We start from the raw sequence: 17,417 nt of genomic DNA, 5'->3' as shown, positions 1-17,417 counted from the left end.
GAGGCCTTGGGTTCGATCCTCAGCACCACATAAAAATAAATAAATAAAGATATTATGTCCAACTAAAAAATAAATATTAAAAAAGCAGCTTTCAAACAAATATTAAAAGTAGATCACAGGTTGGGGTGGGGGGGCTGCTGGGGTTGTGGCTCAAAGTAAAGCGCTTGCCTAGCACATGTGGGGCCTTGGGTTCGATCCTTAGCATCACATAAAAAAAATAAATAAAATAAAGGTATTGTGTCAACCACAACTAAAAAATAAATATTAAAAAAAAATAGATCATGAGGCTGGGGTTGTGGCTCAGTGGTAGACCTATCTTCTTGCATGTGTGAGGCCCTGGGTTAGATCCTCAGTACCGCATAAAGATAAATAAATAAATAAAGATATTGTATCCAACCACAATAAAAAAAAAAAAAAAGTACGGCTGGGTTTGTGGCTCAGTGGTAGAGCACCTGCCCTGCACATGTGAGGCACTGGGTTCAATCCTTAGCACCACATAAAAATAAATAAGTAGAGATATTGTGTCCATCTATAACTAAAAAAATATTTTAAAAAAAGCAGAGCACACTTGGAGCAAAGAGATCAAAGCTTATATACTTTACTTAGGGTAGAAACAAAACACACACACATATACAAATGTATATATTTATTTTATTTATTTTTTTTTTAGGATAGTTAAAAAGAACTGGCCTAAGATGGACATACTAACAATATGAAATCTAAGTTTTCAAATCTATAGGCAAGATATTTTGAAAAATATACTGAAATCAAAATGAAGTCAAGCAAAGCATATGAATTTATATCTTTTTTAAAGGAAAACCAAAGAAATCTTCAAGTACCTTATCCAAATGAAACAGAGGCTGGAAGCATTTTGAATTCTTGAATTTCACCAGGAATCTTATGCTAATTTTTTTAGCACATGATAACAACTACATTTTATGACAATTTTTATTCGTAAAATAACCATCCCAAACTATCAGATTATATTAAATCTATAAATAGATTTTTGTGGAAATAATAATCCTTTAGTATTAGAATGTGAGTACCTAATTAAAAAGAATAAATGTTGACACAAGACAACTATACAGTTTTAAAATAAATAACCATGATATATGCACCAAGTTTTATTTGCCTTCAAATTACATGAATAGAACAAATACGTTAGTTAAAATATTAAATTTTCTTGCATTTTACAGAAGAAAAAGAAAGTGAAGTGAAACTGTAGGAATTGCTGAACTTCAGATAAATGTTTCTTCAAAACAAGAGATATTAGTTCCTAAAAGATTCCTCTAAAGTTAAAAAAAGATTAAAGAAAAACATTAAGCCATTGGGGTTATTACAGTTTTAAAAAACTACATGTTTCTTAATGGATATATGTTTACATTTACAGATAGTTAACTTAGTCTCCTGTCTCATAAAACTCAGAAGACACCATTGACGTCTAAACTAAGCAAAACTATAAAAGTCTTTTTTTATATTAAAAAAACTTTGAAACCTAAATATACCCTAATTTTATTTCCCAAGAAAACTTAATAATGAATGGCTAATCAGAAAGCAAAATGTTGTACAAATCACTTTCAAGAAAAGAAATACATTATGAGATTATACTTATTGCTGGTAACATCAACTAAAAACCCAAAAGATGACATACATATTCAGAGGATCAGTCGATCCTCTCCTCCCTCCTGAATTACCTGACCAATGGAGGTTTGGCTTTGTTGTTTCAGAAAGCACTGTTTTTTACATTCCATCAATTGTTCAAAATCACGCCACATTTTCGCTTGCTTCATGTTTGGACCATGACTTTCTCGTACAGCTTTTTGTTTTTCCCGGAGTTTCTATCATTTAAAAAAAATCAAGAATAATTAAATCTCAGTTATAGGAATCTATTTCTATTGTTGTAAGTCAGAGGAATATGGAATGCTTTGTACATTTGATGAGTATTAGTTAAAGAACAAGGTTCTCCTACAACATGTCAAAACTGAGATTATTAAAGCTAATTAAGTTTAAGGTAGATGTAGAACAACCTTAAATTAAACAGAACAATATAAAAAAAAGAGAGGGGAAAATAAAGAGAATTAGGAAAATAGAATAGTGTCATGGTATAGAATACAGATTTTGGAAGTCAAAAGATGAGTCTTAACTTTAGCTTTGTCACTAGAGGAAGCAAGTTCTTTGAACCTGTTTTCTCAGTTGTCAATTACGGCTAATATTAGTGGACAATAAAATTATCTGGCCCTTATAATATTTTTCACATGTCAATAAATATGAAAATACTTGCTAAGCTATCATGTATTATGTATGTTGCTGTTATTACTAGATGTTATATTCTATCCTGAAACAGTATATGCTCTCTGTATGTTCAAATTAATCAATTATATACATATTCCTAAGGGGAAGACATAGGGATTATTTAAAACAAAAAACAAAAAACAAAAAACAAAAAACATAGCATTTAGTAGGCCAGAATCCTTCTCAGAATTTATTTTGTTACTAACAGACTAGAAAATTCCAGTTGCCAAAACTGTTTTACTTGTTGATTCTAAAACTATAAACATAAGTAAAAAAATTTTTTTCAATTAATTACAAAATAATTTAGATTCTACATTATGGGAGATTGAGGAAGGCTGACTGAAAGGAAGGTCAACACAAACTCGAAAGACGTGGTAGAGAGGAGGTGAGGGAGAGGGAGGAAGGAGAGGAGGGATGGGGGAAGGAAGAAGGAGGCAAACAGAGAGAAGACAACAACAGTGTACATATAAGGAAACAGTGTGACAGAAATATCTACACTGACATGGAGTATGAGGAAAATCACCAAGAGGGAGAGAAAAACACGCAAAGACATGGAAGCAGGTTACACAGGAACATCCTCATCTTTTCCTCTTTTAGCACAGGGTAGATCCACTAGCTAATCTAAGGACAAATGAGAATGGTGGTAGGTACTTGCCCAAATAAGAGGATAAACTAAGCTGAAGATTCAAGTCACTTATTAAATACTACCCACCCCAGCTATGGATAATGAAAGCAAAGTTAACAGTAAATAGCAAGAGAAAACAAAGTAGAATTTAAAATGTGTAAATTTAAAATATAACCAGCATAATTTTTATGCCATACCTAGCATATGAATACATCTATTTAAGTTTATATGTTATACATAATGTATCTTACAACAAACATTTTTATCCTCTTAAAAGTATTTGGAAAGGACATTAAAGCAAACCAAGAATTTTAAGAGTTCTGAACATGATTTTAAATTAAGATACAACTTAAACTGTAACTTTTTTGTATTATTGGAATAATTCCCTTGTCAAAAATCCTAATAACCTGTAAAAGTTATTTAAAGAACCAAAGACAGAATGTGGGTACTATTTTGTGTAAGAAATATTAAATTTAATTTGCTATACAACTGTATGTATGTTTGAAACCTGTAACTTCCTGAGTAAAACTGACTTTAGTATGTAATATATTTGAAAGCTTATTGTCATTTAATATAGATTTATTTTGTTTTTAATTATTAAGTACAAGAAATTGTTTTGTTTTGTACCAGGGATTCAGGGGGCTCAAACATTGAGCCACATCCCTAGCCCTTTTTGAATTTTTATTTGGAGACAGGGTCTCACTGAGTTGCTTAGGGCCTTGCTAAATTGGGTTTCATTGTTCTTTAAAGGAAAAGGGGAGACTCAGTTAGCCTGAGGATGTCTATGAATGTCCTGTCTACTAGTTAATCTGAGTTTGCCTTGAAAATTTAGATCTATTCTAGAACCTTTGTTTAAGGAGCTTTGTTTTTTAAATGCCACTGTATGGAAATTGGGGAAAACCTAGTCATTGGCTCATTTTGTTTAAATGACAAATTGCTGCTACCACTTTTTATTTGGAGACAGGGTCTCACTATCCTCAAAGATTTGCAGCAGTTTTTTTTTTGGTGCTGGGGATCAAACTCAGGACCTTGCACATGCTAAGCACGTGCTCTACCACTGAGGCACACCTCTCCAATCGAAGAATAATCTATAATTAGATTTGTTAATTTAGTTTGGGTCTTTAATAGGATTCAAGGCTTGACAAACATTTCTGTGCACATCGGCATCCATTCAGATATTTTTCAAAATAAGAGAATTAAAAGAATATTTTCATATTATTTAAAATGAACTCTTTGGATGGAAGGCAATTATTCACAATCATACTGAATCCCCAAAACATGCCTTTAAACATGAACATTATTCCTTTTTTTCCTTAAGGAATTCTATAAAGGAATTGCACACATAGAATTCATAAGTTATCTTGTAAATGAGGAATCAGCTTTAGAAGGTTTCCTTTAATTTCTTTACTCTCATTAATGTAATAATTAATAATGGCTATTAGCCATTTATTTACAAATCACAAACCAGAACAAATAAGTGCTTCTTAGAGAAATGGCTGAGTCTAGGTTTGGAACAGGATATGTATAAGAAGAACTCTAGGTTCACCTTTGTCACACCAGAAAATAAAGAAGCCATCAAAGTCTACTGTTATTTCAAAAGGATTCAGAAACTGAATTCTAGAAACTCTCACTGCCCAAATAGGTGATAATTTGAGCACTTATAATAATAATAATTACAACAGAAATATACCAAAGATAGTCAATGTGGAAGTCATAGATACTTTTGAAGGATGATAAACAAAATCAACTCATCATTTTGAAAACCAGAAAAATGACAGCTAGTCAGTATAAATGCATTAAGTCTGAAACAAAGCTTTTCTCATTTGTACTTTAAGAATGGACAAGCTTCAAGAAAAAAAGTGAGTCAAGTGGTTATTCTGCCTTTCTTATACGATCTGTACCTCAAGTTAACTAAATGGTTGATAAAGATTAGTTGCACTTTATATAATTCAATGGAGAGGGAACAAGTTAATTAGAATGCCACCATTTTGCCCATCATGAATTATGTATCTAGGAATTGATTATGAATGTCTGCCTATATCACAAGAAGAAAGCCTTCTGATAGAAGAACCACAACCTATGAAGTATTCTTGTTAAATATCAAAAAACACTTAAAAAATCACAGGATATACTGGGGACAGAAAAACATTCTGATTGATATCACAGCAAAATTCAAAGTGTTGGAAACTCATCAGGACCAATGACTAGACTTTTTTTTCTTCCAACAAACTCCAAGGAAAAAAGATGGATGAATAAATTGGTGAAGAAGAGACTTAAGCAATTACATAGCAATGCAAGGAGTTTTATTAGATCTTGATTCAAACAAATAAGCCATTAAAAAAACAAAGAAACAGGGGCTGAGGTTGCAGCTCAGTGATAGAACGCTTGCCTGGCATGTGTGAAGCACAGGGTTCAATCCTCAGCACCACATACAAAAATAAATAAAATAAAGATATTAAAAAAAACTGGTGAAGTCTGAAATCGATTACTGGATATTATGAAATTATTGTTAAATTATTTTTGGTATGAGAATGTTTTATAGGAGTCTTTATGACACATACTAAAATATGACCAGACAAAAAAATTGGGGGCAATGGGTAAGACTATATATAAAGCAAGACTGGCCAGGAGTTTAATTATTGAAGATAAGTAATGGATATACATGGATATTTTCTCCACTTTTTATATAGTTTTGAAATTTTCCATAATAAGATTTTTTTTTTTAACAATGAAGACTACATCTACCTATTTAGCAACTACTCTACTGTTTTCTATAACATTTGTTTTTCTGAAGATCACCTTTAGAATATTACTTATCAGTTTCTAGGAGCTAATTTAGCTTTTATGTAAAATCATAGACACATGTATGTTTTATAATAATTCAGACCAGAAAATGTAAATAAGGACAAATAATTTTTCCATGAGCAATTTACTGAGTCAGATTAACAGCTAGTCAGTATAAATGCATTAAGACTGAAACAAAGCCATACTTTTCTCATTTGTACTTTAAGAATGGACAAGCCTCAATTTTACATATATATATAGTGTATAAATGAAATTATTTCCATGTTGCACACTCAAGAATTTTTACAATGAAATTAGATACCCATACATGGTCAGCATTGTAAAAGAAAAATTGCAGCTGAACAATGATGATGCTACAAACGTGATAATTAGAAAATCTAAGAAAACTTGATTTTCAATAGTGAAAATAAAATAACCCTAGAGAAGAAGAAACTCAAGAAATTAATCAACTAATAAAAATATATGAACTCTTATTAGGATGCTGACTCATATAAGAGACAAGTGATGAAATTTGAACATTGATTGGATATTTAAAGAAAGAGAAGATATGGGGATTATGAAACATGGTTAGCCTTCATCGTACAACAGGCTTAAAATCACTGATGATGACCTCAGAACATATCTTGGTCATTTAATTTTTAAGTTTCTCATCTACCTATTTCAGTTTAAACATGAAGAAATAAAGTTGTTAGGGGGCTTATCCAAGACCCCAGTCAATAATCGGTCATTTTTCTTCTGACAGAGGTCTTTTTTTCCTCTAAGAATGACATGGCTAGTGTTGTTAAAGCATGTTGCTTTATGAAGTCAATTCCAATAATTAATTGGTTAGTTATTTAATCCTGATGGTCAAGGCCTTTAGTACCTACCACCTCTTTTAGTAGGAATGGCTCAGAGAACTGAGAAAACAAGACTCAGTCATAAACTCCTATTTTAGTAGTCCTCAGATAATTTTGGGAGCTGAATATTTTAAGTAAGGTGCTGTAGTTTAGATCTTGAATATTCCCCCAATGGTCCATGTGTTAAAGCCTTGGTTCCCTAGGGTAGTGTTATTGGGAGGTGGTAAAACCTTTAGGAAGTAGGACACCAGAGGCATGCTCTTAAAGGAGACTGTGGGACCTGGTTCTAGTCTTTCTCTATTGCTTCCTCATGAGGTTAGCAGTTTGCTCTGCTATAGACTCCCTGCCATTGTCATCTAGTACTCTCGTCACAGGCCTGAAACCAATAGGTTTTTTTCAGGTATTTTGTTTTGTCAATAGCTAATCCATAAGGTTTTTCAGTTGTCTATGTTAAATGAATCAATGTTTGTAAAGGGCTTAAACCAGTATATAGAAGGCTTTGTCTTTATTAAATAAAATAAATGAATAACTATATGTATATTTCATGAACAGAAAAATGTGAGAATAATCTGAAAACTATAATAAGAACCTTATTATTAACTGTTATTTAAAGCTAGATGATTTTTTTCCCCAAAATTCTGCTGTAGAGTTAGGACTGTAGCTCAGTGTAGAGTGCTTGACTAGCTTGCACGAGGCCCTGAATTTGATTCCCAGCACCAATAAATAAATAAATAAATAAATAAAAGAAGGCACAATGGATTTTCTTTCTTTTTTTTTTTTTTTTTTGTGCTGGGAATTGAACTCAGGGCCTCATGCATGCTAGGCAAGTGCTCTAGCACTGAACTATACCTCCAGCCCCTGACTTCCTAAGGAATGGTCTTCATCTATAAAAAAAATTAACAATTTCTCTTCAAAAAAAACTATACTATAACCTTTTTAAAAAAGAACAACATCATAACCATGAACTAAAAGCCTGAATTAGTTAGATTTATTAAAAAGGAAAAAATAATTCTCACCTTTCCAAGGTTTTCTTGTTCAGCAATATTTTTGGTATACTGTTCCCTAGGGAGTCAACATAATGATTTAGTTTCAATTTACTTCAATTGATTTAATCATACAACTAAATTATAAATTAACAGACCTATCTAAATATATTAGTCAAAATAGTTTAAAATGGGTACTAGAGTCAGAATGAAATCCATTTTCAAACACTTTTTGTTTCCCTGTCTTCAGTCAGTTCTAGCAAACAGTAATTTAAGGAAAAAAAAAAAAAAGAAGACAAAACATTGCCTAGGTAATTAAGAGAATTAAGATGTTAAGTGCTATTTCTGGTTATTATACCCTTAAAACAATGGCAACCTATTTTAAATTATACTTTTTTTTTTTTTAAAGAGAGAATTTTAATATTTATTTTTTAGTTTTTGGTGGACACAACATCTTTGTTTGTATGTGGTGCTGAGAATCGAACCCGGGCCGCACGCATGCCAGGCGAGCGCGCTACCGCTTGAGCCACATCCCCAGCCCCTTTAAATTATACTTTAACAAGGCTTGCAGGAAGGAGAAAGAATACCCATTTTAAACATTAAATAGTATATAATTCTGCAATTCTATTTCTAGGAAATCACATTACAAAAAAACTCCCTGACGTTAATGAACGTAAAAACAAATATTATTTACTTCACCAGTGCTTAGAATAGAAATAAATCTGCAAACAAACAAACTAAATGCCTATAGAGGGGAAAATGTTTATACAGATATATTAGCAAATGTCTGCGAAAAAAATATGGCATAACATATACACCAAAAAGGCGTGGCCATGTGGACAGCATAAATTTCTGTGCACATTGTTTCATAATGATTACTTTTTGTTTTTATAAGTTTTTCTTTTGTAAGCTAAATAAAAATAAGTTTTTAAAACCTATTTACAAAAAGTTTTATTCTATTACTTTTAAATATATCAAATACTTCTAAATATTTTATATATATATGTATATATATATGTATATATACATAAGAACCCTAAACATTGATTCATCTAACATAGACACTATTATTCACAGCACTGGTAAATAAAATTGCACACCTAGCAATGGTTATAATCTGATGTATCTTCTAATAATGACCATTTTGTCCTTGAAGCTTTTCCTTCTCACTTCCTTCCTCTCTACTTTCAGTTCAGTGGACAAGTACAAGCATATGTCATGCTTAGAGATGGTTGAACAAATTCATATCCAGAAGTCATTTACAAAGGACAAGGTTTCCTATAAATTTCAACACAAATGTACAAAATGTGCTAATTTTACTAACTACTTGGTCATACACTGGCAACCTCTTTAACATCTACAGACTAGGTGTTGCAAAATTTGGTCTCATTTGTTCATTATATGCATGTTTACCCAGCAAAACAAAATGCAAAAAACATACAGGAAAATGATGTCTTAAAATGCCTAAGTATGAATACACTAACACATTTCCTTTTTTTTTTTTTTTTTCCCCACCTGGGGAGGGGGTAGTAGGGATTGAACTCAGGGGCACTCAACCACTGAACCACACCCCCATATCTTTTTTGTATTTTATTTAGAGCCAGGGTCTCACTGAATTGCTTAGGGCCTCACTAAATTGCTGAAGCTAGCTTTGAACTTGCAATCTTCCTGTCTCAGCCTCCTGAGCCACTGGAATTACAGGTGTGTGCCACTGTACCCCGCACACATTACCTTTTGTAATTGCTTCCCTCCCACCTCTTCCACATCACTGAAAAAGTATAGATAGTACTATACTGCTCACAGAGGTGGTTTAACAGTTCCATTTCCAAAAGACAGCATTTCATATGAATTTTAGCAAAAAGAAATTCACAAATTCACATATTTTACTATCTATATTTAACATGCATGGGCATTTTAATCATCTAGACAGATTGGATGTTTCAAGTAAGTTCTCATTTGTTCATCTTGCACATGACAGAAAAATAAGTTTTAATGTAAACATTTTTTAAAATGTCAAAAATTAAAAAAAAAAATTGTCTTGACCATACAAGACAAAAATAAGATATAAAGTGGGTGACATGTCAAGGACAAAAATTGAAGAATAGAGGACAAAGGAACAAATGACAAAGAGTATAAGAGAGACTGTAGACCTTATATTTGAATGTAAATAGATTGTATTTAATAAAAGTAAATAATACAAAATTGAGACTCTAAGAAATAATAAACCAGAAGAGAAAATATAGCAGCCTAAATGAAGAGAAAGATTATTATGCATTTGTGCAAAAAAGGGATACAAAAGTGAGTAGAATAGAGAGAATGGCAATCAAAAGTACCCAAGATCCTTATAGAGCTTAAGTCAAGGTAGAATTTATGCACAGGAATGAGGGTGGAAGAGAATAAATATATTCCTGATGAAATTAATTTTACTCTTAAAATTTATGAGACACTAAGTCAAACTGTTTGGTTTTCCAGTTTGCCAAAGAAAAACAGCTAGAAGGATATAAATGACATATTACTCAACAAGAATGTATAGCTCAGATTGCTTTAGATAATTCATTTATTCTTCTAGGCCTCAGAATTGTTCAAATTATTCCTGCATTTCCAATTATGTAAAAATTTTTCAATATATTAACAGGCTTATTAATATGATATACATACTAAAATCTAAATTAATCCAATAGTTATTTAAGAAATAATTATGGGGGTCTGGGGTTGTGGCTCAGTGGTAGAGTGCTTGCCTAGCTTGTGTGAGGCACTTGGTTTGATCCTCAGCACCACATAAAAATAAAATAAAGGTATTGTGTCCATCTACAACTTAAAAAAAAAAAAAAAGGACCTGGATTAAATAAAAAAGAGGGAGGGAGGGAGAGAGAGAGAATATTATAGAATATTAGGTGTTAGGTGTGCTCTGGGTTTCAAGTACAAAACAGGACAGACAGGGCCTTTGCTCTCTAGGTATCATGCTACACAGTTGCCAAAGCACTGCTGTGTATATTCTATTACTTGATTCTATAAATGAGGCTCTCATTTTATAGACAATAGAGTGATCTGTCCAAGGTCACACAACTAGAAAGTGAAAAACCAGATTAGAAGAAAGTTTTATGATTCCTTCTCCAGTATCCTGAGCTAAGATATGTTGCCTTCTTAAGTAGCATTAAGAGCAAACAATTTTTCAAAGCCAAGCTAATTTCTTATACTTTGGGGCTCACCAGAAAGAACTGTAAAATTTAAAAATGGAATAACAATGTGGCTTAGTGGTAGATCGTTTGCCTAGCACATGTGAGGCACTGGGTTCAATTCTCAGCACCACATATAAATAAATAAAATAAAAGTCCATTGACAACTAAAAAATATTTTTAAAAAATGCTGTGTCCATGCTGATATTTTAGGTACGTATTAATAGGGTTAGAATATCATAATATTCTGGGCTGGGGATGTGGCTCAAGTGGTAGCGTGCTTGCCTGGCATGCATGTGGCCCAGGTTCGATCCTCAGAACCACATACAAACAAAGATGTTGTGTCCGCCGAAAACTAAGAAATAAATATTAATAAATTAAAATCTCTCTCTCTTTTAAAAAAAAGAATATCATAATATTCTTATGTATTGCTATAATCATGGCACAATATTTTTCCATAGCAAAAGTAGGGAACAGTGAAGGTTTATAATGATTTTTTAATGATGAAAAAGAACATCTTGCTAGAAAAATGATTAGAAAATCAATAGTTGAGAGCGGGATGGGGGTATAGCTCAGTTGGTAGAGTGCTTGGCTTGCATGTACACGGCCCTGGGTTCAATCCCCAGCACAACCAAAAAATAAAAATAAAAATCGATAGTTCAGGAGTAATTATTTCTTTCTTTACTATTTATATTGATAATTCTGAAAGAAATGGAACTAAATTTCTGTAACCTTTTTATTTTTTAAGAATTAAAGCAAAATTTGCATTCAGCAAAAGAATCTGAATGAGGACATTTTCAGTTTAATGTGTGAGAGTATATATTAGAAAAAAACATTGCTCTGTTTATAGGACATTTTGAGTCTGGCTTTTATTCCAGTGTACTATATACATATAAACATTCAGACTCTGCAAAGATACTATTTCTTAGATTTCTTTTTGTAATATTAATGTATATGCCACTCAAAAAAAAATTAAAAAAAATTTTTTAAAAAATCTTATTATTATTATTTTTTTTTGGTGGTTTTTTTTTTTTTTTGTCTTTTTTGGAACTGGGTGTCGAACCCAGGGCTTTGCGAATGCAAGGCAACACTTTGCCACTGAGCTACATCCCAACCCCCACCAAAATCTTAAATATAATCTCAAATAAATGTGAATCCTAAACATCAAGATCTTATTGGATTGTGAGAGCAAAACATTTGAATTGTGATGAGGGGCAAATAAAGCTTACGTTGTTCAATGACTGAATTTTATTATAGCTGGCAATTCAACTATAAATGAATTTTTTTAAAGATAGGATTTGATTTATTAAAGTATGCCACAAGATAGGATTACAAAAAGAATCACCATATAAGGACTAAGTAGTATTTATACACTCTTCTCACTTTAAATGCTGGCACACTGCAATCACATCGTTTCTAGCTAAAATGCAGTCATCACACTGCACAATTAACAGGCAGATGATAAGAGTCCCAGCCATGTGGGGCTTTAAAAAGAAACGAATGTTAATGCTTATAAAAAAACAACTATAGGATTGGGATGTAGCTCAGTGGTAGAGAGCTTGCTCATTGTACGTGAGGTCCTGGGTTCCATCACCAGCACCCCACCCCCCCCACACACATACACACACACACACACACAAAAGCAACTATAAAATTATACATATTTGGGGCTGGGCTGTAGCTCAGCAGTAGAGTGCCTGCCTCACATGTGTGAGGCACTGGATTTGATCTTCAGCACCATATAAAAATAAATAAAGCTATTGTGTCCATCTACAACTAAAAAAAATATTTAAAAAATTATACATATTTCTGGAAATGAGGAGTTTTGCTTAATGGTTATAAAAGTTTGTGTTTGCAATGAGGAATCAGTTTTGAAAATATATAGTAGTGATGGTTGCACAGCATTTTCGATATAATAAGTGCTAATGGGATTGTATGCTTACGAAATGGTTAAAATAGTAAATTTTATTATATATATTTTACCATATTAAAAAAAGCAAACAAGCAAGAAATAAAATACAAGTATTTCTATTTAGTAGCAGGGCTGGAATATCCAGAAGACGTTTAATGAAATTTAGTCCTAAACAATAGCTTACCATCTGCTTATTTAAATATTCTAAATATGTATAATTCTATTTTATTTATTAAACTTCTATAAGTAAGAAATTAAAAACTCAATATAAAAAAAATATCACTTGCCTAAATGCCTTCCTTTTTTCTTGTTGATCAGAAGAGACATATGCCTTCATCTCATCAGTAGCACGACGAAGCTGAACTTCTAGGTTCTAAATAGAAAGACAAGTTTCAGGGAAATCTTTGATTGAAAAAAAAAAAAAACTCAGAAAAGTTTCTGATCCACTTTCTTTGTCTTACCTTAATCATACAATTTGTATAATGGTATTTACTCTCTTCTTGAAGACATTCTTCACGGAGTCCTCTAACTTCCTACAATTAGTTTAAATGGGCAACATTATTGAAAGAATAAGACAGATGAAAAAAGGATGACTTTAAATGTACAATAAAAGAAACACCAGAGTCATTTCTTCTTCTGCAATTATAAATCTTTTTTACTGACAGAATAGGTTTTTATTTTTATTTTTTTTAGAGATGGTGCATATTACTCCAAAACTTGAGGATTCAGTTGTTCATTTATTAAGTTCTACTGTGTCCAGCACTGTCCTCAGTGCTAGGGACACAGCAGGGAATTTAAGTAAAAGAGATAGGCTGATATAAACAACAACAACAACAAAAAAAAAACATGAAGTGAAAGTGATTGTAGATGGGAATTAGTGCTACAAAGAAAACTCAACAGTAGAATGTGATATGGAGACAGGGTGGGCCAGGTTGGGAAGGAGTATAGGGTGCTAAGAGATGTTTAAGAGGAAGTGATTTGTAGGCTAAAACCTGCTTGATGAAAGAAGAGAGTAAAACAAAGAGTGAGGGTAGAGTGCCCCAGGCAGAGGGAAGAGCACATGCAAAAGCCTGGAGGTGAAAATGAGCTGGACCTGTTTGGAGTTCAGGAAGAAAGCCCGTGTGGGTAGAGCTCCATGGATGAGAATCACAGCACATGGATATGAAGTTAATGAGGCAGGTGGGGCCTTGTATACCAGTTTGGAAGTCAGATCTTATTTTATTTTTTTTGGTACCAAGGACACTCAACCACTGTGCCACATCATCAGCCCTTTTTTAATTTGAATTTTTTTTTAGAGACGGGGTCTCACTAAGTTGCTTAGGCCCTCATTAAAACTAGCAAAGGCTAGTTTTGAACTTGCAATCCTTCTGCCTCAGCTTCCTGAGCCTGTAATTACAAGGCATGTGCCACTGCACCCAGCTGTAAGTCAGATTTTAAGTGCTATGGGAAGCCAATGGAGGATGGTTTAAATTTTATACAGGTTTCTTTGACTACTCTATGGAGAATGAAACTTAGGAAAACAAAAGTGGAAGCAGGAGGGCAGGTAGAAGATTACTGTGGGAAACCTTGCAAGTGACAATGGACTCTGGACTTTGGCAGTAGTGGTATAGATGAAAAAATTCAGTGTGTACATATAAAGTTTAAAGAAACACTTCTGAAGCTAGAAAGACAGGTCAGAAGATGATGATAAAGATTTGGGAATCTTCTGACACTGATATAGTGAAAATGTGCATACATAGCAGTTTTTGCTAAATTTTATAATAAAAATTCTCTTCTTACCTGTTCTAATTTGGACCGATTGCTTTCCAGGCCTGCTGCACAGCTATCATACTGGGATTTCTTTTCATCACACTCCTGGGTTAGTTCCTAGTATGAAAAGGGCAAATGATTGAGTAAGTGAAAAACAAAGGTCTAAAATGTGGCTCTGAAACAATGCGTGCCCTTGTCAGTCTTGTAACTTAACTCTAAGCTTCTTGGCATACTTAAGAGTTATTTATACAACAATCAGACATTTGAGAATTATGACAGATGGAAATGCTGATAAGAATAATAGCTACCATGTAGTGAGTTGTGTGCCAGGCTCTTTATTAGGAGCTTGGGATACAAACAGTGAACAAAATAGCCCCAAATTCTTCCCCTCAAGTAACATTCAAACAAGTAAACAGGCTGCTGGGCGCTCTGATGGGCAAATGCAAGGTGCATAGGAGCACAGAGGACTCTCACACACCCCAGCCCAGTCTTAGGGATCAGTGAATGTGACAACTTCCTGGAGAAACTGAGCATAAGGATTAGTAAGATTAGTCAGGGGAAAGGTGAACAAGGGGAAGAGGACATTTTTTAAAAAGGAACACTATGTATGAAGGATTGGAAGAAAGAACAAGAACAATTAAGGAACTTACAAACTGTTTATTAGGCTGGAGTGGGTCTGGGAAGTAGTGAGAAGGGAGGATGAAGGCTTAGAAAAGGGACTGATCAGAAGAATTTTCTAGGGTGTTTGAACTGGACCCTTAAGAATAAGTGAATCTCATAAAAGTTCCTTGAAGGAGCTATTACTATCCCACACAATGCTTGGAGAACATTCAGGGGGGGCATATACCTTGCCAAAGATATACTGCTGGAAAGGGGTGGTGTCAGAATTTGAGTTCAGGCCATTTTCAGTAGTTTCAATGTTTATTCTAATGTAATATTTTGAAGGAGATTATCTGAAAATCTGCTGCAAAACCTAGAAATGATTAAAGTATTGAAAAAATACTTGATTAGGTACATATTCTTTTAAATACAGAGCTGAACTGAATTCTTAAGGAAGTAAGAGGAATCACCAGGGTCGTAAACAACAGATGACACAGTGGCTACTCTTGGTGAAAGGAGTTGAAGGCAGTCAATCCTGGTAATAGAGTGATTTTTGATGCCCAGACAGGGCAGAAGAATACCTTGGGCCTATGCAGGAAGTTAGAACTGAGGGTCCTGTAATAAATCCAAACTGCCTTCAACTTAGGACCTTGTAAGTAAAGGGTTAATACCAGTCCCTGAGAATGACTCTGGTTTCATATAATACAGTTTCCTTGGAAATGGAAGACTTACCATAGATTAGTAATGTTGTGTGTGCTGCCTTTGTTGTCCATACAACAAAGAATTGTATCTGACTTGGGGTGACTAGTATAAAAGATAGTGTGGAAAAGGGGCTGTGGCTTTCATTTATCAAAGTGACCTACAGCTATAGCTATGACTCTCAAGGGTAACAGTCATATACACCCTAAGTGGGAGAAGGGGCAGCAGATGTTCTTTACTTAGGTAGCTGCTGGGCCTTTTGAAGAGATGAAGATGCTATAGTTGACGAAAGCCTTTTTGGTTGGTCAGTCTTATGGTCAAGCTGATCAATGTGCAACTCTAGTGCTGCAGAGACAGCAGACAAGGAAAGGAGGCCTGAAATCAGGTAGGCCTGAGGTTAGTATTTACCCCACCGCATGGTCTAGGAACTCCCAAGATAAGCTCAAAATTAGCTCCAAGCTTGTGTTATTTCTAAAAACCCTGGCAGAATAACTGCAAATCCATTCTGGAGGGACACATATTCCACCTTAGCTGCCAAGATTCAAGAGACAAAATCATGTTAATGGCAGGCTGACAGTCTCAAAGCAGAAAACATGTAAGCAAACAATTAATACATTAAGGAGTAAGAATCAGAAGATATAAATTGCAGCAGGATCACACCTCAGGAACTTTGGATCCTAGAAATAAGCTCATTAAATAAATATGCTTAAAATTTAAAAAACAAATAGAAAGGATTAGAAAAATCACACTGAAAAAAATCGAAATGAAAAACATAGTCACAGAAATTAAAGTGGATAGAATAGATCTAAGATTAGACACCAGTGACAATAAAAAATATTGAATTAGAAAAGAGAACTGAAGAAATTACTCAACATTCAACATAAACAAAAAGATGAAAATCATGAAACTGAGGTTAAGCAATAAGGAACAGAATAGACATGTATAACACATGTCTAAATGGAAAACAGACTAGAAAAAAAAATGGAGGAGAGAATATTTGAATGTATTATATACAATTTTTACAGAAATAAAGACACAAAATAAATTCTAGATATACACTTAGACTATGGTAGCAAAATTAGACACCACTGAAGAAAAAGATAAAGACATTAAAACCAATTATATGAGCAAAATGGCCCAAAAAGAAAAGATAAACTGATAGCAGACCCTTCAATGTATTAAGAGAAAGCAGTGAAAAGGTATTTTTTCTGACCAAGCCATTATTCACACAAACATCCCCCAAAAAGGTTACATTATTTGTTGTAGTGATTCTTTACTGAGAGAACTACTAAAGAATACAAAACAAGGAAAGCTGAAATTCAGGAAGAAGGAAACAGGATCCAGAAGGAAGGAGTAGAATATAAGCAGCAATGGTGAGAACTGCTAACTATCTGGATAAATCTAAACAGGAAATGATTGTATAAAATAGCAATTATAATAACAATGATAACTACTTTTAGAGATAGAAATAAGAAGGAAATAAAATGCCAGAGACTAACAACATCCATTCAAGATAGGAGAGGATGTTAAGTTACTCTGCTGTCCTATATTGCTAGGAGATGCTGACTAACTCTTGACTTTGTTAGATCTGGACTAGATGTTAAAAACTTAAAAGTAAATCATATCAGAATCAAAGTAGAAGAAAAAAAAGATGTAAAAGGGAAACAAAATAGGATTGGTACAATGGGGGGTTGAAAAAAAGAAATTAAGCTGAAACAGTAAATAGAATGAACAGAATTT

General features: G+C 33.3%; 1 protein-coding gene across 2 annotated transcripts in view; it reads right to left on the bottom strand.

Moving 5' to 3' along the window:
• Positions 1-702: 702 nt before the first annotated feature.
• The window catches only part of Ift81 (intraflagellar transport 81), a 69,040-nt gene continuing 52,325 nt past the window's right edge, over positions 703-17,417 (bottom strand). For both annotated transcript variants that reach the window (XM_071609088.1, XM_071609093.1), the window contains 5 exons: positions 14,409-14,495; positions 13,091-13,162; positions 12,917-13,002; positions 7,575-7,620; positions 703-1,838 (listed from right to left, as the gene is read on the bottom strand). In XM_071609088.1, coding sequence (XP_071465189.1) covers positions 1,656-1,838; positions 7,575-7,620; positions 12,917-13,002; positions 13,091-13,162; positions 14,409-14,495 — 474 coding nt within the window. In that variant the 3' untranslated portion in view covers positions 703-1,655. The remainder of the gene's footprint in view (positions 1,839-7,574; positions 7,621-12,916; positions 13,003-13,090; positions 13,163-14,408; positions 14,496-17,417) is intronic.

This window comes from Marmota flaviventris, chromosome 1 (assembly GCF_047511675.1).
Source record: "Marmota flaviventris isolate mMarFla1 chromosome 1, mMarFla1.hap1, whole genome shotgun sequence".
In the NCBI taxonomy this organism is placed as follows: Eukaryota; Metazoa; Chordata; class Mammalia; order Rodentia; family Sciuridae; genus Marmota; species Marmota flaviventris.
The sequence above is the reverse complement of the archived record's forward strand: the minus strand, read 5'-3'. Positions and strand labels throughout refer to the sequence as shown.